Below are 23,521 nucleotides of genomic sequence, written 5' to 3' on the forward strand. Positions count from 1 at the left end.
CAAGAGGTAAAAGGGAAAAAAGACCCTCTAAATTTGTAACGCAATTTCTCCTGAGTACGGAGATACCCCATATGTGGGCGCAAAGTGCTCTGGGGGCGCACAACAAGGCCCAGAAGGGAGAGTGCACCATGTACATTTGAGGCGATTTGCACAGGGGTGGCTGATTGTTACAGCAGTTCTGACAAACGCAAAACAATAAATATCCACATGTGACCCCATTTTGGAAACTACACCCCTCACGGAATGTAATAAGGGGTGCAGTGAGCATTTACACCCCACTGGTGTATGACAGATTTTTGGAACAGTGGTCTGTGAAAATGAAAAATTAAATTTTTGATTTGCACAGTCCACTGTTTCAAATTTCTGTCAAACGCCAGTGGGGTGTAAATGCTCACTGCACCCCTTATTAAATTCCATGAGGGGTATAGTTTCCAAAATGGGGTCACATGTGGGGGGGGTCCACTGTTCTGGCACCATAGGGGCTTCCTAAATGGGACATGCCCCCCAAAAACCCTTTCAGAAAAACTCACTCTCCAAAATCCCATTGTCGCTCCTTCCCTTCTGAGCCCTGTAGTGCACCCGCCGAACACTTTACATACACATATGAGGTGTTTCCTTACTCGAGAGAAATTGGGTTACAAATTTTAGGGTGATTTATCTCCTTTTACCCCTTGTAAAAATTCAAAAATTGGGTCTACAAGAAAATGCGAGTGTAAAAAATGAAGATTTAGAATTTTCTCCTTCACTTTGCTGCTATTCCTGTGAAACCCATAAAGGGTTAAAACGCTTACTGAATGTCATTTTGAATACTTTCGGGGGTGCAGTTTTTATAATGGGGTCATTTATGGGGTATTTCTAATATGAAGACCCTTCAAATCCACTTCAAACCTGAACTGGTCCCTGAAAAAAAGCGAGTTTCAAAATTTTGTGAAAAATTGGAAAATTGCTGCGGAACTTTGAAGCCCTCTGGTGTCTTCCAAAAGTAAAAACTTGTCAATTTTTTAATGCAAACACAAAGTAGACATATTGTATATGTGAATCAATATGTAATTTATTTGGAATATCCATTTTCCTTTCAAGCAGAGACTTTCAAAGTTAGAAAAATGCAAAATTTTCAAAATTTTCATGAAATTTTTAGATTTTTTACAGAGAAAGGATACAAATATCAGTGAAATTTTACCGATAACATAAAGTAGAATATGTCACGAAAAAACAATCTCGGAATCAGAATGATAAGTAAAAGCATTCCAAAGTTATTAATGTTTAAAGTGACAGTGGTCAGATTTTCAAAAAATGCCCAGGTCATGAAGGTGAAAATGGGCTGGGTCATGAAGGGGTTAACTGTTAATGAAAAGAAGCCACAGGAAAGAGAGTAAAGCTATATATGTTGTGAACAAAATTAATGTATATTTGTATTAAAAATTGGAAGTGTATTTAATATAGATCTAACAATTTATTGTAAAGGTAAAATAGAGTATATACCAGAAATCTCATTTTTGAACATTTTAAAAACTGCTAATGTATACAATATATGATGCAAACAAATCACACAAAGTAAACTTGTCAGGACGCCATGCTGCTCTATGGGATAGTTGAGGAGCAGCTGAAATAACAACAAATTGTTACCTGTGAGATAACTTATTAACAGAGACATCTCCCAGTGCCTTTTATAACGATTTTTAATTGCTGTAAACATATTCGCTCAGCCAATCTGAACATGCATGGTACTGGGGAGCCATGCTTGAGTAATCACAAGAAGAAGACAAACAATACATCTACAATTCTTAGATTTGTTTCTTATTAAAAATGTACACCCAACAGCCATAACATTACAATTTGTGACAGGTGAAGAAAATACCTGCTTATCTTAGGAAATGGTACCTGAGAAAGGTGTGAGGTATTTTAGGCAGCAAAAATGCTTAAAAAGCTGGATGGATCCACTAAGTGTAACTAATCACAATGCCAGGCTGGGGTTATACACGCCTTCAAATTTGTGAACTTCTGCTTGTAAGCTGACAAATTTGGTGTTTTTATATAATTATATATACAGCAAGTGCCCACAGGACAGTGATTTTAATCCCCGCTTGTCGCTTTCATTAGTTACACTATGTGAAACTATCTGACAGATTCCATTTAATGCTTAATTTTCAGATAAAAAAAAAAAATCTGTACTCTCCTGCTGCTGATCTCCACTAGTGTTGGTCACCTCTGCCAAGTGCTTTTTGCTCTTCTCTTGACACAGCAAATGCCCACCCAGCCTGTTACCAGCTGAGGTGGGTCACCACAGTGGCAAGTAATTGTCTCAGTGGGCATTTGTGTATAAATGGAGATCTGAAAGTGCTGAGAGCGTGGACTGTTACTAATGGGGGATCAGCTGCAGGTGAGTACAGTTTTATATATTTATTTTAAGCTCTTTTAAAGGTAAGGATATTTCTTAGGAATACGTCTTTTAAAATAGTCTGGATTCACATGTGTCTGAAGCATCAATCTCAAAATCTGAGCACACCTGAGTTATCATACAGTCTTTTCACACTTTTGCAGTCAAAACTTCAAAGCAGATAGGAAACTGCAGCAAAAAGCGTTTTCCGATTTGCTTTCTTAACCAATTGGGCATAACAGCTGACATGCCAGATTCCAGGAAGAACTCAATGACAACAATGTGATCTGTTCCTCCTGATGTTTGTCTACAATGCAGGAGAAAAACAGAGTCCTAAGTAATATGTACAGTATCTCACATAACTGAGTACAACCCCTACATATTTTATTATATCCTTACACAAGGTTTAGACAATAATGGCTGTGTGTTGGGTGAGGGAACACAACATAAAACACTGTTATACAGGCTGTGCACTAATTACATTGTAGTAGAGGTGAGGGGTGCACTTACTTATGTGGGATACTGTATGTATGTATGAAAAGTAAGAAATCTTGATTCCTGTCAACTGCACAGAATAGCTTATTTTATGTTGATGGGTTTGTGTAAAAACCATTGCACTTCTAGGTAAAATGGAATATGACTAATTTATAATCCAAATTCTTATTGTAACCAGTAGATGGCAGCATTGGATAGTGAAGTTGATAAACAGTACTAAATGGTATGAAGTTCTGCTGGTTACACTATACAGATGGTGGAGCATATAAAGGAACACTTTTAATTAGAATAGCTTACTAATTAGGCTTTTGCAGTCTGAAAAATGGATTTGACGGAAAAAAAAAAACACGAGCAAAAATGCACGCAGGTTTTAATGGAACATATTAAAATGGAGGAAGCCACTGACATTTTACTTACTGCCTATAAAGGACTTTCAGAAAATAATAGATATCTGTCATTTATCTTTTCCAGTTTGTAGAAGTTGCTTGGTGAAATATCTGGAAGAAAATAACACATGTCCTACGTGTAGAATTGTCATCCATCAAAGTCACCCTCTACAGTATATAGGGTAAGTAGGATAGCAGTATGCCATTCAAAGTCCACTGACCATATTCTATTCTTTAGTCATTGTCACTTACTCTAGGCGCCTAACTGCAACAAGTCTCAAAAAGCATTGTAACATAGTTAAATGTTGTAACTGACCTGTATTATTTCTAGTAAGTTTAGCAACTAGGTAGGGATCATGTAAGTCCGCTAATACCATGTGCTAGTCCACCAGAACTGATTCCATTCTTTAAAAAAATACAAGTTGTGATGCTGTACTTATCCAGGAGCTGGATCAGCATTTTTCCTTCGCAGATCCCACAGATCCATTTCCTTCACAGATCCCACAAAAGTGTTACATTGCTTAATGACAACTGATTTGGTCATTACTTGTGATCGGCTGAGGCACAAAAACTGATTATAATGCAATTGATATATTTGAACCAATCCTAGTACGCCACTACTGTAGTATTCTTTGACTCTAGTTTACCAAATGCAAATTTCCAAGATGCTTTGTACAGGATAGGTCCATGTCATACAGGCTGTAACAACTACTGCTGTATGTTACTGCGCCATACACCAGCAGTTGCCAGTACCATTCCCCCTGCACTGACATTTTTAGGAAAGTGTCTCCTTTTTCATTGTTTTAATTAATTTTTTTTTTTTGTTTTAGTAAAAGACCATTTTTTTTAAAGTGTTTTATTCGTTTTTTTTTTTTTTATAACTTATGTTTTGAACTGGGAGCTGCCATTTTTAATAGCATCTGTAGTATGTCACTGTACAGCACATACACAGATGCTTTACGGCAGAAAAAGTGCATAATACGCTAATGTGCTATGCTGGAGTGGTGTCAGCTGGGACCTTCGTGTGCGCAGCTCACAGCATAGATAGAATTAAAGAGGGAGTCAGATGCCATGAATACACCCAGCTTGTCCTTTTCCCCCTCCCTTACTCTATTTTTTTTTTTTTTTTATGCTGATGGAGCTCTGGCAGGGGGAGCTTTGCTTGTCTAGAGGAAGGGTACATTCACATGTGCAGGATCTCTGAAGCTTCAACTTTGAAGCATCAAATCTGCAGCAGATCCTGTACATGTGAAAGTAGCTGAAGGAGTTAACTCCTAAACTATACTGTGGTGCAGATTGTGATGAAGGGCAGATGTTGTAACCCTTGGTATTCGTGACGCCAGGGCGTGGTTGTCCTCTACACCACCTGAGGTATGGCCTCTGGTTCCTGGGCCAGGCACGGGGCAAATAATCACTCCGGTGCAAGGTTACAGAACAACGGCAGCTTTACTGAGGCAGACAGATGTTAAAGTCTTTATAGCTCCGTTTAGGCCCAAGGAGATGCCCAGTGGACTTTAGGAGACTTGTAGGCTTGCTGGGACTTGTAGTGGACTTGGACTCAATTATGCAGACCCACGCTGAGTTTAGACTTGACAGACTTGACTATACTGACTAGACTTTTCCCCTTTATTTACGCTTATCAGGCTTTGACTTTCACCTGTAGGGGGTTCCACAGAAAGTGCCTGCGTGATTAGGCCTTGGTCTGCCTCAGGAACACCGGACACTCTCAGGTCTTCACTTGACTGTACCTCAGCTAAGACTGGAACTGAACTAGCTAGCTCCTCCCTGCTATATAAGGGAGCAATTTGGAGGGGTCCCATAGGTCACCAACAAGTCACCTGGTCACTGGCACCTTCCCTGGTTACACAGGCTTAGCAACAATATTTAAAGGCACACATGCCTCAAAAGATTAACCAGCATATAACATAAGAAAATATTGCATATTTAACACATGACAGTCCATTAGAGGGATGTGGACCCAGGGGACAATGACAAAGAATCAGCCACACAGGACAGATAAGTGTACAGGAGGACAGTTTTTTTTTTCTGTTTTGTCACACATTCTTTAACCCCTTAAGGACCCAGGGTTTTTGATCGTTAAGGACCCAAGGTGTATCCATATGCATGTGGGAATTGCAGGGACCGGACCGAGATGCTTGCTGAAATCATTCAGCAGGCATCCCGTGCAAATGTCTCGTACCTCCAGCTGTTTCATAACTACAACTCCTAGCATGCCCTTCGCGATCAGTACATGCTGGGAGTTGTAGTTTTGCAACAGCTGGAGGCACACTGGTTGGAAAATACTTAACAGAACCTAACTGAAGGTTTTCCAACCAGTGTGCCTCCAGCTGTCACAAAAGTACAACTCCCCCCCCCCCCCCCCCCCAATAAAAATGAAATACGTATCGTACGGCAGTGTTTCCAAAATGGAGCCTCCAGCTGTTGCAAAACAACAACTCCCAGCATTTCCGGACTGCCACTGACTGTCCAGGCATGCTGGGAGTTTAGCAACAGCTGGAGGTACCCTGTTTGGGAATCACTGCGTAGAATACCCCTATGTCCACCCCTATGCAATCCCTAATTTACTCCTCAAATGCACATGGCGCCCCCACTTCGGAGCCCTGTCGTATTTCAAGGCAACAGTTTAGGGCCACATATGGGGTATATCCATACTCGGTAGAAATTGCACTACAAATTTTAACCCCTTAACGTATATTTACGTCCTGCGCCGGCTCCCGCGATATGAAGCGGGATCGCGCCGCGATCCCGCATCATATCGCGTCGGTCCCGGCGCTCATCAACGGCCGGGACCCGCGGCTAATACCACACATCGCCGATCGCGGCGATGTGCGGTATTAACCCTTTAGAAGCGGCGGCTTTGACCGCCGCTTCTAAAGTGAAAGTGACCCGGCTGCTCAGTCAGGCTGTTCGGGACCGCTGCGGTGAAATCGCGGCGTCCCGAACAGCTGACCAGACACCGGGAGGGCCCTTACCTGCCTCCTCGATGTCCGATCGGCGAATGACTTTGCATGAGATCCAGGCAGGAGCAGTCAAGCGCCGATAACACTGATCACAGGCATGTTAATACACATCTGTGATCTGTGTAAAAGATCAGTGTGTGCAGTGTTATAGGTCCCTATGGGACCTATAACACTGCAAAAATTTTTTTTTTTTTAAAGTGTTAATAAAGGTCATTTAACCCCTTCCCTAATAAAAGTTTGAATCACCCTCCTTTTCCCATAAAAAAAATAAAACAGTGTAAAAAAAAATTAAAATAAACATATGTGGTATCGCCGCGTGCGTAAATGTCCGAACTATAAAAATATATCATTAATTAAACCGCACGGTCAATGGCGTGCGCGCAAAAAAATTCCAAAGTCCAAAAAAGCGTATTTTGGTCACTTTTTATACCATTAAAAAATTAATACAAAGTGATCAAAAAGTCAGATCAAAACAAAAATCATACCGATAAAAACTTCAGATCACGTCGCAAAAAATGAGTCCTCATACCGCCCTGTACGTGGAAAAATAAAAAAGTTATAGGGGTCAGAATATGACATTTTTAAACGTATACATTTTCCTGCATGTAGTTATGATTTTTTCCAGAAGTGCGACAAAATCAAACCTATATAAGTAGGGTATCATTTTAACCGTATGGACCTACAGAATAATGATAAGGCGTAATTTTTACCGAAATATGCACTGCGTAGAAACGGAAGCCCCCAAAAGTTACAAAATGGCGTTTTTTCTTCGATTTTGTGGCACAATGATTTTTTTTTTTCGTTTCGACGTTCATTTTTGGGTAAAATGACTAATGTCACTGCAAAGTAGAATTGGCGACGCAAAAAATTAGCCACAATATGGATTTTTAGGTGGAAAATTGAAAGGGTTATGATTTTTAAAAGGTGATGAGGAAAAAACGAAAGTGCAAAAACAGAAAAACCCTGAGACCTTAAGGGGTTAAGGAGCTTTTTCTCCTTTTTACCCCTTATGAAAAGGAAAAGTTGGGGGCTACACCAGCATGTTAGTGTAAAAAAAAAATTTTTACACTAACATGCTGGTGTTGCCCCATACTTTTTATTTTCACAAGCGGTAAAAGGAAAAAAAGACCCCCAAAATTTGTAACACAATTTCTCCTGAGCACGGAAATACCCCATATGTGGGTGTAAAATGCTCTGCGGAGGCTCAGGAGTGAGAGCGCACTATGCTGATTTTACAACGGTTCTGACATAAATGCAAAAAATAAATACCCACATGTGACCCCATTTTGGAAACTACACCCCTCACGGAACGTAACAAGGGGTATAGTGAACTTAAACACCCCACAGGTGTTTGAAGAATTTTCATTAAATTTGGATGGGAAAATGAAAAAAAAAACATATTTTCACAAAAATGCTGGTGTTACCCTAAATTTTTCATTTTTACAAGGGAAAATAGGAAAAAAGCCCCCCAAAATTTGTAACCCCACTTCTTCTGAGTAAGAACATACCCCATATGTGGATGTAAAGTGCTCTGCTGGTGCACTACAATGCTCAGAAGAGAGGGAGCGCCATTGGGCTTTTGAAGAGAAATTTTGTCCGGAATTGAAGGCCACGTTTGTTCACAAAGCCCCCATAGTGCCAGAACAATGGACCCCCCCCCACATGTGACCAGATTTTGGAAACTACACCCCTCATGTAATGTAATAAGGGGTACAGTGACCATTTACGCCACACAGGTGTCCGATTTTTGGATCAGTGGTCCGTGAAAATGAAAAATTTAATTTTTCATTTCCACAGCCCACTTTTCCAAAGATCTGTCAAACGCCAGTGGGGTGTAAATACTCACTGCACCCCTTATTAAATTCTGTCAGGGGTGTAGTTTCCAAAATCGGGTCACATGTGGGGGGGGGTCCACTGTTTTGGCACCACGGGGGGGCTTTGTAACACATGGCCCCGGACTTCCAAATTCTAAACAAATTCTCTCTCCAAAAGCTCAATGGCGCTCCTTCTCTTCTGAGCATTGTAGTGCGCCAGCAGAGCACTTGACGTCCACACAGGGGGTATTTCCATATTGTTCTCCTATTACCCCTTGTAAAAATATAAAATTTGGGGGAAAACCATAATTTTAGTGAAAAATTTTTTTTTTAAATTTACACATCAGACTTGAACAAAAAGTCGTCTAACACCTGTGAGGTTTTAAAGCTCACTGTACCCCTTGTTACGTTCCTTAAGGGGTGTAGTTTTCAAAATAGTATGCCATGTGCGAAAATGCTTCTAAAATAATTTCATAATAATTTTTGTTTTGTCATTTATTTTAAGGTAACATGACTGATGTCATTAAAAAGCACAATTGGGCGCACAAAAAAAAAACATCTGTGGAGTTGAAGAGGAAATTACAAAAATGCAAACATTTAAATTGGCTGTGTTAAAGGATTAAATGCATTAAGGGAACTAAATTTATGGTTATCAAAAACATTGGAACTTTATACATATAGTGGGGAATTTATCAAGCTATTTGGCCGGTTACTTTTGTTGCATTTGCCTTGCTAAGCCACTTTTTGCACTTGCACTTCTTCCATTTCAGTTGATTGTTTAGTCAGGAAAGTGTAGTGGTGACGACTTTACTATATGCAAACTTTCAACAAATCTACACAAATATTTTTCCACAAGTAGAATTGATAAATCCCCCCCCCCCCCCCCCCCCCAGTGATTTAAGCTATTGTTTACTAAAAGCATGGCTTTTTTTTTAGAAGTATTTAGCAAACTTGCAGGTTTTGGTGTATGCCATCTTTGTGTTACATTTAATATTATTGTAGTTGATAATTCTCTTGTACATTGGTTCAGTTATCTCAGGTATTTGTTAAAACCGATGTTCTATTGTCTATGGACTATGAGAGGTGCCAAATATACCTATATATAACAAAAGGAGCATCACCAAATAGAGTTGTCACTGAAGCCTACACCAATAAAGAATTACTTTGCACAGGAATTTTTGGGGCAGATTTTAATTCCAAACATAGAAGAGGATCAGTACTAACTTCTTTCTTATTGGTTAAAATAGGTTTTTATCATTCAATTGAACCAAACCAAACATTGGGTATGTGCTTACTAGAGAATAAAGGAAACCAAGATAAGCTTAAAGGGGTACTCCGCTACCCTGGTGTTTGGAAGATCTTGTTCCGAATTCTTGGAGCAGGCGGCGGGGTCGTGACATCATGCCACCCCCTCCCATAGACTTTTATTGAGGGGGCATGGCATTATAAGGGGCGTGACGTCACGATCCCGCCGCCCACTCCGAGTGTTCTAAATGAACGCCGGGTGCTGCACAGAGATTTGGATATGGGATAAGATGTCTAGAGTACCCATTTAAACGGAAACCTTTGTTATGTGACAACCCTTATATGTGATTGATACAGAATGGGTGCTTGTGCGAAAGCCACATTAGTACAGCTCTCTTCCTGTCTGTGATGTGAAAATACTGATAAATACGTTTTAAAGAAAGCAAGAATATGGCTGCTGAAGATAGTTTTAACTACAATTTTTTTGTTTTTCATTTCAGTCATGACCGAACAATGCAAGATATCGTTTACAAATTGGTGCCAGGTCTCCAAGAAGGTAGGCTATGCTCTGCATCTGTGCAGGGAATGTTGAGTGGACAAATGGTGACCTTAAATGCACTAGAAGATGTGTGCACTAGATGGGGATGGTTAGTAAAATAATATAAAACAATCAAATGGTAGAATTTTCAGTTTTCTGCAGTGGTTTAGTCTTCCGTTCTAATTTCACTATATTTCAGTAGAATTTTGAAGCTCCACCAAACCTACAAAATATTGACACTGTAATATTTTCAATATAGAATCTTTATTGAAAATTGGAACAAGAAAAAAATTGCCCTCCCATTAAAATAATCCACCCTATAAAATACACATACCACCAAGAAAGCAACAAAAACGAATGGGGAGCATCAGAAGAAAATGACCTCTACATCCTATGTCACTAATGAGTAATATTACAATCACATCGGCATGTAAAAATTCCATATACATAAGTATTAATCCTCACCTGGCTGGAAATTTTAAAGCTTGGCGGGAAGGTTGTAGATTAATGCTGGCTTTACAAGTTAGTTCAAACTCAAGTTGGATTTTAACATGCTCGATCCTTTTGTTGTGGGAGATGAGCCACCACCAGATGTGTCCAGCAGCTGCTTTCTCCTTCCCCTTACTCTGAATACATACATGCTTGCAAAACCAAAGTGTGCACGTGCATGTGTCGACTAAGAGAGAGCTGTCAGTAAAGCATATGGATTTTAGCTTAACTCCATTGTAGTGTCTAAAAAAGTACAATTATGCTGTTAAGACAATATACACAATTTCAATGCATCAATGGTAATGATAGAGGTATTAATTGCAAAATCAACTTAAGCAAACAGTGACAGGCAGCTGCTAAAAAGGCAAAATTATAGACTGTATTAAACTGAGCCATCATGGAACCTTTGGTGTGTAAACTTAAGCTTACGCACATAGGGAGCATTGATCATTAGTGGGCCTGAAAATAAGTTGCTCTGTGCAAAAATTATGCAGCTTTTTCTCTGCCACATCTCCCGGCTAGCAAGCATAAACTGTAGTTGAAATCTCTGCCAGCTTAGAGCTTGCGTAGATTTTAGAACGGGCACATAGCCTCAGATTGCAGGGATTTATGTAGAGGCATGCACCTCTACATAAATCCAGTGTCCTTCATCCTGGTGGGGGATTCATTTAGAACAGTTTTTAAGATTCCAGACTTGATAATCACCCCCGTATATTTTTTGCAGCAAGTCAACAGCTTACAACAGCTGTATTCACATGTACAGAATCTGCTGCATATTTGAGGATGCAGATTTTATACCGTATTTAGTTGTTTACTTTACATTGATATCTGCAGCATAAGATAAAATACTACATGTCAGATCTACATGTCAGATCTTTTTTCTCCACTCAATTTCCCTAAAATACCAAACACCTGATGGATCCTATTCAAGTCAATTGAATCCTTTGTTACCTGTTTGTGCCAGTTGAGATCCAACCCTGCTGTAAAAAAAAAAAAAGAAAAAATGCATGGGCAGCTTTAGTCTCTAATAATAACTGTAATTTAACAATTTATGTTAAACTCTACTTTTGAATTAACAATCATGCATTGACATTATTGAAGGCATGGCTTGACCAAGCAAGAAGACCAGTTGTTCTGTCCTCCCACAGAACCTCGCAGGGCTAAAATTGAAATCCCTTGTGCTGGATTGTTTATCTCCGTTAATTACAATTGTGTGTAAGTTCACCTCTTGCAATTATTTCATATTGGGCATATCTTTACTTATAGCTGAAATCCGTAAGCAGAGAGAGTTCTATCACAAACTCGGAATGGAAGTGCCTGGTGACATCAAAGGAGAGCCGTGTGCAGTTAAGCAACATGTAGAAGCTGTTCGAAACGGTAGGATTCTCCTAATTAACAGCATCATCAATGTTTTACATCACATTTAAAGGGGTTCTCTAGGACTACAATATTGACAGTATATACAATATCATAGTTGTGGTATCCCATCAGATAGCCAATTCAAAGATTTGTGACACTCCATTATTCACTATGGCCCTTCTGATAATCTTATTGATGGGGTGTTGAGAGTAGGGCCCCCAAAGGATTATATTATTGGCCTATTCTAAGGATTGACAATCAATTTAAGAATCTCAGATAATCCCTTGAAGCGTAATAGTATTTATATCTGAAACAGACAAAACATTGAATGTGTTATTTCCGTATTGGGCAACTCAGGTTGATTAAATTAAAAATGGCTAATATGAATAGACACCTAAAAAGATAGCAAACGTATAGGCACTTAGTCATGGCCGTAAATGTTGGCACCCCTGAAATTTTTATAGAAAATGAAGTATTTATCACAGAAAAGGATTGCAGTAACACATGTTTTGCTATACACCTGTTTATTCCCTTTGTGTGTATTGGAACTAAACCAAAAAAGGGAGAAAAAAAAGCAAATTAAACATAATGTCACACCAAACTCCAAAAATGGGCATGACAAAATTTTGTGGAAAAATAAGATTGTTTCAAGCATGTGATGCTCCTTTAAGCTCACCTGAGACAAATAACAGGTGTGGGCAATATAAAAATCACACCTGAAAGCAGATAAAAAGGTGAGAAGTTCACTTAGTCTTTGCATTGTGTGTCTGTGTGTGTGCCACACTAAGCATGGACAACCGAAAGAGAAGAGAACTGTCTGAGGACTTGAGAACCAAACTTGGGGAAAAATATCAACACTCTCAAGGTTACAAGTCCATCTCCAGAGATCTAGATTGGCCTTTGTCCACAGTGCACAACATTATCAAGAAGTGTACAACCCATGGCACTGTAGCTAATCTCCCTGGGCGTGAATGGAAGAGAAAAATTGATGAAAGGTGTCAACAGAGGATAGTCTGGATGGTGGATAAGCAGCCCCAAACAAGTTCCAAAGATATTCAAGCTGTCCTGCAGGGTCAGGGAACATCAGTGTCAGCGCGAACTATTCGTCGACATTTAAATGAAATGTAACACTATGGCAGGAGATCCAGGAGGACCCCACTGCTGACACAGAGGCATAAAATAGCAAGACTACATTTTGCCAAAATGAACTTGAGTAAGCCAAAATCCTTCTGGGAAAACGTCTTGTGGACAGATGAGACCAAGATGAGCTTTTTGGAAAAGCACATTATTCTACTGTTTACCGAAAACGGAATGAGGCCTACAAAGAAAAGAACACAGTACCTAGAGTGAAATATGGTGGAGGTTCAATGATGTTTTGGGGTTGTTTTGCTGCCTCTGCCATTGGACACCTGGAATGTGTGCAAGGCATCATGTGCAGCCCAGTGTCAGAAATCTGGGTTTGCGTCCGAGATCTTGGGTCTTCCAGCAGGACAATGACCCCAAACATACGTCGAAAAGCACCCAGAAATGGATGGCAACAATAGCGCTGGAGAGTTCTGAAGTGGCCAGCAATGAGTCCAGATCTAAATCCCATTGAACACCTGTGGAGAGATCTTAAAATTGCTTTTGGGAAAAGTCGCCTTCCAATAAGAGAGACCTGGAGCAGTTTGCAAAGGAAAAGTGGTCCAACATTCCGGCTAAGACGTGTAAGAAGCTTATTGATGGTTATAGGAAGCAACTGATTTCAGTAATTTTTTCCAAAGGGTTTGCAACCAAATATTAAGTTAAGTGTGCCAGTAATTTTGTCCAGACCATTTTTGGAGTTTGGTGTGACATTATGTCCAATTTGCTTTTTTTTCCTCCCTTTTTTGGTTTAGTTCCAATACACACAAAGGGAATAAACATGTGTATAGCAAAACATGAGTAACTGCAATCCTTTTCTGTGAGAAATACTTCATTTTCTAGAAAAATTTCAGGGGTGCCAACATTTACGGCCATGACTGTATTTCCTGGAATTTAATATATAAATATTAATCTTTATTTTTGTCTAAAATTAGTCTAATTTCTTGTTATAGGTAGAAAATAGTGGGGATTTAAATATGGTAAAATGACAGTGACATTTGTTGTATGCTACAGGACTTGTGGCGCTTTACTATGAATACTTCACATGTATAATACTATACCATAGTGTAACAGTATTATGTTAATTCAGGCACAAATGGAAAAGACGTAACCTCAAGGATTGCTGTTAGTTTACTGTACAAATGTATGTTGGGAAGTTTTTGCTTGTTCAATAGCCATAATGAAATAATAATACTTCATTGAAATTAATGCTGTGCCTTCCTTATTTATATGGTAGGTGAAACAAAACCTGAAGAAAATGCAACTAAAGATACAACGGAAGAAAAACAAGAAGAAGACCATGACTACCATAGAAGTGATGAACAGGTATATAGCTCATACTTTTATTTTCTAAGCAATTTCACTTTAGGTTTATTTGTCAGAATGCACTAGAAATCTGTGTAATAGATTTATTGTTTTTATATAGTGTTCATATGTTTTTTTATTTTTTTTTTATGTACCTGTTGGTAAAATTATATTTTCCCATTGGACCATGTGACCATGAGATTTATTGTAACCCGCGCAAAGTTGCCCATAGCAACCAATCCAATTGCTTCTTACATTTTTAAAAAGGCTCTACTCTTGTAGGTAAAGTAAAGAACAAGGTAGTTTGTACTCAAAGAAAACCAATGACATTTCTAAGACCTTGTGCACACAGAAGAAAACGATGAGTGAAACTTTTCGTTTTAAATTTATGCATTTATTTAGCGCCAAAAACTTCAAAAAAGATGCATGAAGCAGGAATACAAAGGTCAATGCGATATTTCCTTGGGGAAAATGCTTATCAATGGCGGAATTGATATCCACATCATTCATTTCCACGTGGAAATTATCATGTGTGAACGTGGTTGTGGTGCGATTCCAGGCTGAAATTTGACACATCAAAATCGACGTAGAATATGCTAGGACATACCATCAGGCTAAGTTAATAGGCTAGGAATATGTAAAGATTTGACTTGCAGCCTCAACTTTATGTTGCTTCATACATAGAGTTTACATCTAGCCACCTTTGAAAAGTTGTGAGCGCTAACATTACACCATAGGACACTGGTATGCTTTACATTTCTTTGCTGATAACCTATATTTATTTTTTATTGAGAGAGTGTACGAACAAACTATCCATGTAGAATGGTTGAAAAAAGACAAGTTTACTCAAACTCCAAAATGGCAGTAATGGCTTTCTTTGAATTGTTAAGACGATCTAAAGATCAATTCAGCTCCTCTTCCTTATCTTCTGACCCATGTATTCAGTGTAGACTGACATAACTAATCTAATAATGGCTAAAAGGATTGAAAGACAGGGCATGTGTATAATGAGCTGTAGGGAGACACAATGCAGGTTGACATTTGTGTGACCTATGTATTTGTTCATGCTGAGCGCTTGCATTCAGTAGCTTTCTATATATAGTTGGTGCTTTGAGGGATGTAAAGATGGATTTCATTAAAGACATTGATTTTGATACAAAGGAGAGTTTGCATGGTTGGGCCAGTTTTCTTTCTGTAGTGCCACATAGTTTTACTGTGTTGTAGCTTTATATTGCTGAGATATTCAAAGGAATACCTTGTTGAGCTGTCACAGAGACTAAGAAGTTGTTTTCTAATTTAGACCTGGAGAAATCATGAGTTTTAAAGTAATATACTGAGTAGCCACTGTAAGCAAGCTTGCGGCTGCTTGAAGGGTTATTTTAATCTGTTGGAAAAGCAGAACAGTAGGTGTGCTACTCTGTCAGGTTTGGTTTACTTCTCCCTTTACTTAAGTGGCACTGCATTAAATCTGGAATGGCAGTGTAAATTATTAAGTTGTGTGCCTCCTGTGCTTTGTGTTCCCCCTCTAAAGGTCAGTATATGCTTAGAATGCAACAGTAGCAAATTACGTGGACTCAAGCGAAAATGGATACGGTGCTCAGCCCAAGCAACAGTCTTGCATCTTAAGAAGTTCATAGCCAAAAAACTTAATTTATCATCGTTTAATGAGGTAAGAGAGAGCAGTCTAAAACTGCATTAAAAATTATATTGTTGTTTTTGTACAGGACTGTTTGTTAGCTAAATGTAGTTTACATTGCAGATGCTTATGCTTTTTACAGTTTAATTAAATGCAGTTAAATGGCTTACTGAATCTTTAAACCTAAAAACAGTAAAAAGGTTGTCCACTCAAGACAGTCTCCACTCATAGAACTGAGCGACTAGACTCTAGCTGTATGACCATGTGTAAAATTATAGTTCATTTACTTTAGCAAACACTGCGCCTACGCCATTGAACATGCGGTTTAATTAACTATATATTTTTATAATTCGGACATTTCCGCACACAGCAATACCACATATGTTGATTTTTATTTACACAGTTTTTTTTTTTTGTTTTTTTTTGGAAAAGGGGGGTGATTCAAACTTTTATTAGTGAAGGGGTTAAATGATCTCTGTATTTTTACTGTAAAGTCTAAAGCGCGAAAACGAAGCCCCCCAAATTAGCTAAATTATGATTTTTGTTTAAATTTCCTTACACAAATTTTTTTTGGGGGGGTTTACCATACAGTTAAGGGTAAAATTAGGTATGTCATTACAAAGTACAACTGGCCATGCAAAAAACAAGCCCTCATATGGGTCTGGGAATGGAAATATAAAAGAGTTATAGATCTTAGAAGGCGAGGAGGAAAAAACAAAAACGCAAAAATAAAATTGGCTGCGTCCTTAAAGGGGTGTTCCAGGCAAAAACTTTTTTTTATATATATCAACTGGCTCCAGAAAGTTAAACAGATTTTTAAATTACTTTGATTAAAAAATCTTAATCCTTTCAGTACTTATGAGCTTCTGAAGTTAAGGTTGTTCTTTTCTGTCTAAGTCTTCTCTGATGACACCTGTCTCGGGAAACGCCCAGTTTAGAAGAGGTTTGCTATGGGGATTTGCTTCTAAACTGGTCGTTTCCTGAGACAGGTGCCATAAGAGAGGACATGGACAGAAAAGAACAACCTTAACTTCAGAAGCTCATAAGTACTGAAAGGATTAATCTGTTTAGCTTTCTGGAGCCAGTTGATATATATTAAAAAAGTTTTTGCCTGGAATACCCCTTTAAGGTGAAAATGGGCCTTAAGGGGTTAATCTGAACATAGGTTCTTTTATGAGCACCAGGGTTCCCAGTTACCAGAACCACCATATTTTAGGTGTTGGAAAACTAGATTAGACCTGTGTCCCCAAGAGTCTTCATGATGAAGTATAAAATAGAAAGGTTAAGGATAGTTAAAATGTTTGCAAATGGAACAGGTATTTTAGCTTTGAACCTATTTTTATTCCTATTTTTCAGTTGGACATATTATGCAATGAAGAAATTCTGGGAAAAGATCACACACTTAAATTTGTTGTTGTCACAAGATGGAGGTTTAAGGTAATTTTTTGCATGTTTTGTGTGTATTTTCCATCCTTTTGTTACTTACAGACAAGCAATCCACATCTAATCCAAATTTAGATGCTTTGGTGTAAACAGACACAGGTAAGTTTACGTAAAAATGTACGAAGGTAAGATTCCATTAGTGGTAGACAGCTGAACTGTGTAAAGAATCTGATCATTTTTGAATATTCTTTATACACCTAGATCCTTTATGCCATATCTTAAGAACATATAATCTCTTTCATTGCAGTTTAGAACCTTATAGACGATTGGGATGGAAAATAGTAGTTACCGTATTTATCGGCGTATAACACGCACTTTTTAGGCTAAAATTTTTAGCCTAAAGTCTATGTGCGTGTTATACGCCGATACCGCCCCAGGAAAGGCAGGGGGAGAGAGGCCGTCGCTCCCCGCTTCTCTCCCCCTGCCTTCCCTGGGGTCTAGAGCCCTGCTGCCGGCCCTTCTCACCCCCTGGCTATCGGCGCCGCTGCCCGTTCTGTCCCCCTGACTATCGGTATCGGCGCCGATAGCCAGGGGGAGAGAAGGGGCAGCGGCACCCATTGCCGGCGCTGCTGCCCCGTTGCCTCCCCCCATCCCCGGTGGCATAATTACCTGGGTCGGGTCCGCGCTGCTGTAGGCCTCCGGCGCGCGTCCCCTTCGTCGTTGCTATGCGCTGCACGGCGCGGCGCATGACGTCAGTGCGCCGCGCCGTGCATAGCAACGACGCAGGGGACGCACGCCGGAGGCCTGGAGCAGCGCGGACCCGACCCAGGTAATTATGCCACCGGGGATGGGGGGAGGCAACGGGGCAGCGGCGCCGGCAATGGGTGCCGCTGCCCCTTCTCTCCCCCCGGCGCTGATAACCAGGGGGAGAGAAGGGCCGGCAGCAGCGCTCTAGACCCCAGGAAAGGCAGGGGGAGAGAAGCGGGCAGCGACGGCCTCTCTCCCGCTGCCTTTCCTGGGGATGTATCGGGGTATACATGCGCACACACGCACCCTCATTTTACCATGGATATTTAGGTAAAAAACTTTTTTTACCCAAATATCCTTGGTAAAATGAGGGTGCGTGTTATAGGCCGGTGCGTGGTATACCCCGATAAATACGGTATCTCTCAAAAGCATGCAGGAAAGATATTGGGCATTGTATTAAAGTTCATACTCTCTGTTTTCTTTTCACGATACAGCTGTGTGAAATATCCTCTCTGGGCAAATTGGAAACCTTTAAACATCAGCCGTCACACATTCACTATAATACACTAATTATCAAAGCAAAAATGTGCACGGTAAAATCTATAGGAACACTTTTTTCCAAATGAATTTTTCTAGGTTAGCAAATCAGACAAGATTATGGTATGCAAACATAGAAGCTTTTTAATAAGCTAATCTTGACCTGTTCCATGAAGACAGCATCTGTCCATATTCCCTATTAGGACATAAGGACATGATAGGGTGTGCCCTCCTACATGGGAACCAGCAGTATGATTCAGAAAGGAGAGCCACTCTGTAGGAGTAGGGTTCGTCCTTGTATGAAAAGGCCATAAACCCGATTGGCTGCCATATATAATACTACATTTCCTCTGAAGCACCCCAGGAAAAACAACTATTTGCAAGAAGAATGCTGCCTTCAGAGAGTGGTTATCTTTGAACCGTACAACATTCTGAACAATGAGACAAATCTCAAGCATGAGAACAAAATTTAGAATCTGAGTGTAGTATATATATAAAATACAGGGCTGGAGAGCTTTCTAATTAATCACGATACATGGACTGGAGTATCGTGACTTCACGGCTCCGCCTCCTTGTGATGTCACGCCCCAACCCCTCAATGCAAGCCTATGGGAGGTGGCATGACTGCTGTCACGCCCCCTCCCATAGACTTCCATTGAGGGGGTGGGGCGTGATGTCATGATGCCCCTGTGTCATGAGTCATCAGACACGGAGCGATCTTCACTCCGTGCATTTAATGAGAAGTGGGTGCTGCAGGACAGATTGTGAGGGTTCCCAGTGGTGGGACCCCCGTGGTCAGACATCTTATCCCCTATGCTTTGGATAGGTGATAAGATTAAGCCACATTTTTGTGAGTGGTTTATATCATTTTCTGTTTCCACCTAGGGTATTGGTGGATTATTGTTGTGCTCAGATTGTAGGTGACGAAAGTGGAGTGAGGCATATCTGTTTTTTTTTTTTATTCCTTGTATATGTCAGCATCCTGGTAAAATGAAATGACAATGTATACATGAATGTACAGGCATGGGCCCGTTGACTTTAATGGCCCAAAAATAGTCATCTAGTGATTACACTTGGATACATTTTCATTCTTAGGGTGCGTTCACACGGAGTAATTCAAGAGGAATTTACTCGAGTAATTCCTCTTGAATTCTCCACTCTAAATTAATGCACATCTCCTCTGCCCATTGACTTCAATGTTATTTCCGCTGTCCTGTTCACACTGCGGAAATTCTGCTAGTGGAATTCCGACGCTGAATTCCATTCCGCTTGAAGAATGAGCATGTTCATTCTCCAAACAGAATCCGCTAGCAGAAATCAATAGAAGTCAATGGTAAAAAAAAATCCCGCATGATATCGTTTTTGCGCGGAATTTGTGCGGGAATGGCTGAAAAACCCTTCACTTCTTTCTCCCCCATTTCCACGCGCAATTGCGCACAAATTTTGCGAGAAAATAAAATTTTTCTCTATCGGCTCCATTGTATGCTGCTGTCTCGAGGAGGTGTTACACTATAGCAACAAAAAAGTCGGCTCCTCCCAGCAGGATATACCCGCCTCCAGGCCCTGAGCTAGTCAGTTTTAGCTTAGCTGTCTAAGGAGGTAGACACGGTCTGGAGTTCTCTCCAGTCCAGGTCTTATGTTTTATTATTTTCCTAGATTTAGGGATGTGTTAGTTTTTTATTCCGTTTTCTTTCCTGTTTTCAGGTGGGGACTCAGGAACTGCGGCTCACTGTTTCCCTATTGCGATTGAGGGGGCACAGACATTGCGTATATGCGCTGTTCACCCCCTTTCGCCAACGGTCAGCGCTTGGGGTTGTACCTCGGGGGTCCGGGTCCCCCTATCTCCCTGCTCGACTCACTCGCACATGGTAGCCCGGCGTGATGCAGGTAACTAAAGCTGGCTGAAGACTTCATAGATACGGTCTTAAGCCCCGCCCACCTGCGAGGCGTGGCTGTGACTTTCATTATTTTGAATGTGCAGCTTCGGCTGCATATCACTGTTATCGGCAGCGGAGGCTGCCGGCGGGGTGTTCGCTCCCTTCCCTTGTCATGCACATATGCGTTTGGGGCCGGGAGCGGGCACCATTATCGGCCGCATGTATTGACTGGGCCCTGTACGGACTTAGCTCCGCCCACCCGTGGCCGGCGGGCATTTCCCAGAGCGCGCAAATTATCGTGCTATGTGCACGCAGAGGGATTTTTCAGGGCTAATCAGGATGCCCTTGCTGGGTGAGACTTATGTCCGAGCCCAGACAGGTTCCTCCCTCTAAACAGCTCGGGAGGTTACTTTTTACACCTTTAGGGGCTGTATCGCTTAAATGTATGGTTCTGCTGAACCCGTTTGTTCTGCCTACACACTGCTTTCCCAGACTCCACTGTGAAGGGCTCCAGTTCTGTGGGGGGTTCCTCCCTACTCCAGCCCTCCAGAAGGTCCCGCTCTTCTCTATACTGACGCTCTTGCAGCATCATAAGGATGTTTCATCTGACTCATCCCCCAAGTCTCCTGGCAGGCACGGGCGTTCCCCTCACAGGCATCACCCTATTACTCCAGCTTGTAGCAAGCATCGCTCCCCTGGAGGACGCTCCTATGGTCGCCGCTCTGGCTCTCCAGACCCGCGTACCAGGTCAGTTTCTCCCTCTTCCAGGACCACCTCACACGTTCCCATTCACCTGGAGAACTTGTGGTTGAAGTTCCGATTCGGCCTCTGATTCAGAGGACCGCATGGATATGTCGGACATCGTGCACTCTTTGGTTTCGGCTATAAGAGACACCTTCCATCTAGAGGACCCAGAAACTTCGGACGTGGCTCCAGAAGTTACCTTTCATTGTGCCCGACCTCTTAAAGGGCTGCCTCACCTCGTTCCCATTCACCTGGAGAACTTGTGGCTGAGGTTTCTGCTTCGGCCTCCGACTCAGAGGACCGCACGGATCTGCCTGATGTGGTGTACTCATTGGTTTCGGCCATAAGAGACACCTTCCAGTTAAAGGACCCAGGAACTTCAGACGTAGCTCCAGAAGTCTCCTTTCTTCGTACCAGACCGGCACGCAAGACTTTCGGCTCTCTCGCTGAATTTGACGTCCTGCTGGAATCCGCCTGGAGGCGTCCTGACAAGAAGTTTCAGGAAACGAGGAAGGTTCAAGTGCGATATTCCCTCGCCAAGGACCTCATTGCTCGGTGGACCTCCTCTCCAACTGTGGATCTACGGGTCTCCCGCCTCTCTAGGGCTACTGTCCTGCCGTTGTCTGATACGGCTTCCTTTCAGGTTCCAGTGGACAAAAAGGTGGGGACTTTTGCAAAATTTGCCTTTTAGTCAGCAGGTCCCTCCTTTCTTCCTGCTTTTGCTTCTGCCTGGGTGTCAGATGCCCTTTCAGTATGGTCTCCCAACTCCGCCAGGTAGTATTTAGGATTCCTCCGGAGGATCTATCTGAACTAGCTCTCCAATGTTCCTCAGCCGGATTTTTTCTGTGTTCTGCTCCCTTGCGCAGCCGCTTTGCTGCCTTTGCCACAGGCTACCTGGTAGCCCTCCGTCGCTCCATGTGGCATATAGCCTGAATGCTGACACAGCCTTCAAGAAGGGAGGCGACGGGCGGAAAGAGTTCCTTATACCTCTGGATAAGGCTCGCAAATCCACTTTCCATCGGAAGTCCAACAAAGGGTCCAGCCTGGCGCCTTCACGGGTAGAGGGCTCCCCCCTTCCGGACCCATCCCACCCATAGGCCTTCCTCGGTCTAGAGGATCGACCCACCCACCGACCTTTTCTTGAGTGGTTGGTCGCCTCTTACTCTTCCGGGATGCCTGGACCACGCACATTCAGGATCCCTTGGTCAAGAATGCGGTAGTCAACGGATACAGGATCAAATTTGCTTCCCTCTCTTGGGATTGCCTTTTTCTTTCCTGGTCCCTCTGGTTCCCCTCTCTAGCAAAGGCAGTTCGGGGCGCGCTCCAGCTCTTTTTTATCCAGGGAGTAATTGTTCCGGTTCCTTCAGGGGAACGTTCTCAAGGTTTATTCCAACCTCTTTGTGGTCCCCAAGGAAGGCGTTTCTGTTCGCCAATCTTGGTTCTCGAGTATCTCAGCCAGCATCTGCTGCTTTCCCATTCCGAATGGAGTCTCTCCGTTCGGTGCTGGCGTCCATGGTTCAAGGGGAGTTTTCAGGTCTCCTGTGCCACCCTATTTATCGTCTCTGCTTTGGCCAGGTGGCGGTTGAGACAGTGGTTCTGAGGACCCACGGTTTCTCTTCCAAAGTGGTTCGCACCATGCTGAGGGCTCACAAGCCTTCCTCTACAAGACTTACCACCATACCTGGCGGTCTTTTTTCCGTTGGTGTGAAACTCAGCTTTTTTTCTCCGGACGCGGTTTTCCTTCCCGACCCCTTTCCAGTCGGGGCTGGCCCAAGGGTCGGCTTTCAGCTTCCTTAAGGGTCAAGGTTCGTTCTTTTCCATTCAACGTCCTCTGACGTTTAATTATCATGTCTGAACCTGGTTCAGGGAGTGGCACAAGCTGCCCCTCTTTATCAGTCCCCTTCTTTTCCTTTGGGACTTACATTTGGTCTTAGGTGCACTGCAAGGCACCCCTTTTGACCCTCTCAGGGACATTTTTCTTCGCCTCCTTCCCTCGAAAGGTGGCATTTCTTATTGCTCTTACCTCTGTTAGGAGGGTGTCAGAGCTGGTAGTTTTCTCCTGCTGTTCTTCCTTCCTGGTTGTATACCAGGACAAGTTGTTTTTCGTCCAGGTCCGTCCTGCTTACCGGAGATGGTTTTTGACTTTTTCCTCTGAATGGGAACATCGTTCTACCGTCCTTTGTCTGGCCCCTTCTCATCTCTGGAAGCGTTTGTTCCACAATCTGGTTGTGGTGAGGGCTGTTCGGACTTCTCTCCTCAGTCACTCTTTCCCTTCGGCAGTGTGACCCCCTTTTTTGTGTTTCCGGAAGGTCGTTGTATAGGACAACTTGCTTCTATGACCACCATTTGTCGGTGGATCCGGTCTGCTCTTTTTTTTTTGAGAGCTTAATGCTGCAAGGGGAAGATCCCACCCTTCAGGGGTTTGGCTCATTCCACCCGTTTTTAGGGGCTTCCTGGGCCCTCCGATACGTGGCTTCGGCCTTGCG

The 23,521-nt window shown here is 41.9% G+C and overlaps 1 protein-coding gene across 5 annotated transcripts in view; it reads left to right on the plus strand.

Moving 5' to 3' along the window:
• Window positions 1-23,521, plus strand: part of PCGF3 (polycomb group ring finger 3) — a 193,668-nt gene that overhangs the window by 161,065 nt on the left and 9,082 nt on the right. For all 5 annotated transcript variants that reach the window (XM_056518265.1, XM_056518267.1, XM_056518263.1 and 2 more), the window contains exons 3-8: window positions 3,344-3,440; window positions 9,799-9,854; window positions 11,592-11,702; window positions 14,044-14,132; window positions 15,643-15,780; window positions 17,104-17,184. In XM_056518265.1, coding sequence (XP_056374240.1) covers window positions 3,344-3,440; window positions 9,799-9,854; window positions 11,592-11,702; window positions 14,044-14,132; window positions 15,643-15,780; window positions 17,104-17,184 — 572 coding nt within the window. The remainder of the gene's footprint in view (window positions 1-3,343; window positions 3,441-9,798; window positions 9,855-11,591; window positions 11,703-14,043; window positions 14,133-15,642; window positions 15,781-17,103; window positions 17,185-23,521) is intronic.

The sequence above is a fragment of the Hyla sarda genome, chromosome 1 (assembly GCF_029499605.1).
Source record: "Hyla sarda isolate aHylSar1 chromosome 1, aHylSar1.hap1, whole genome shotgun sequence".
NCBI lineage: Eukaryota > Metazoa > Chordata > Amphibia > Anura > Hylidae > Hyla > Hyla sarda.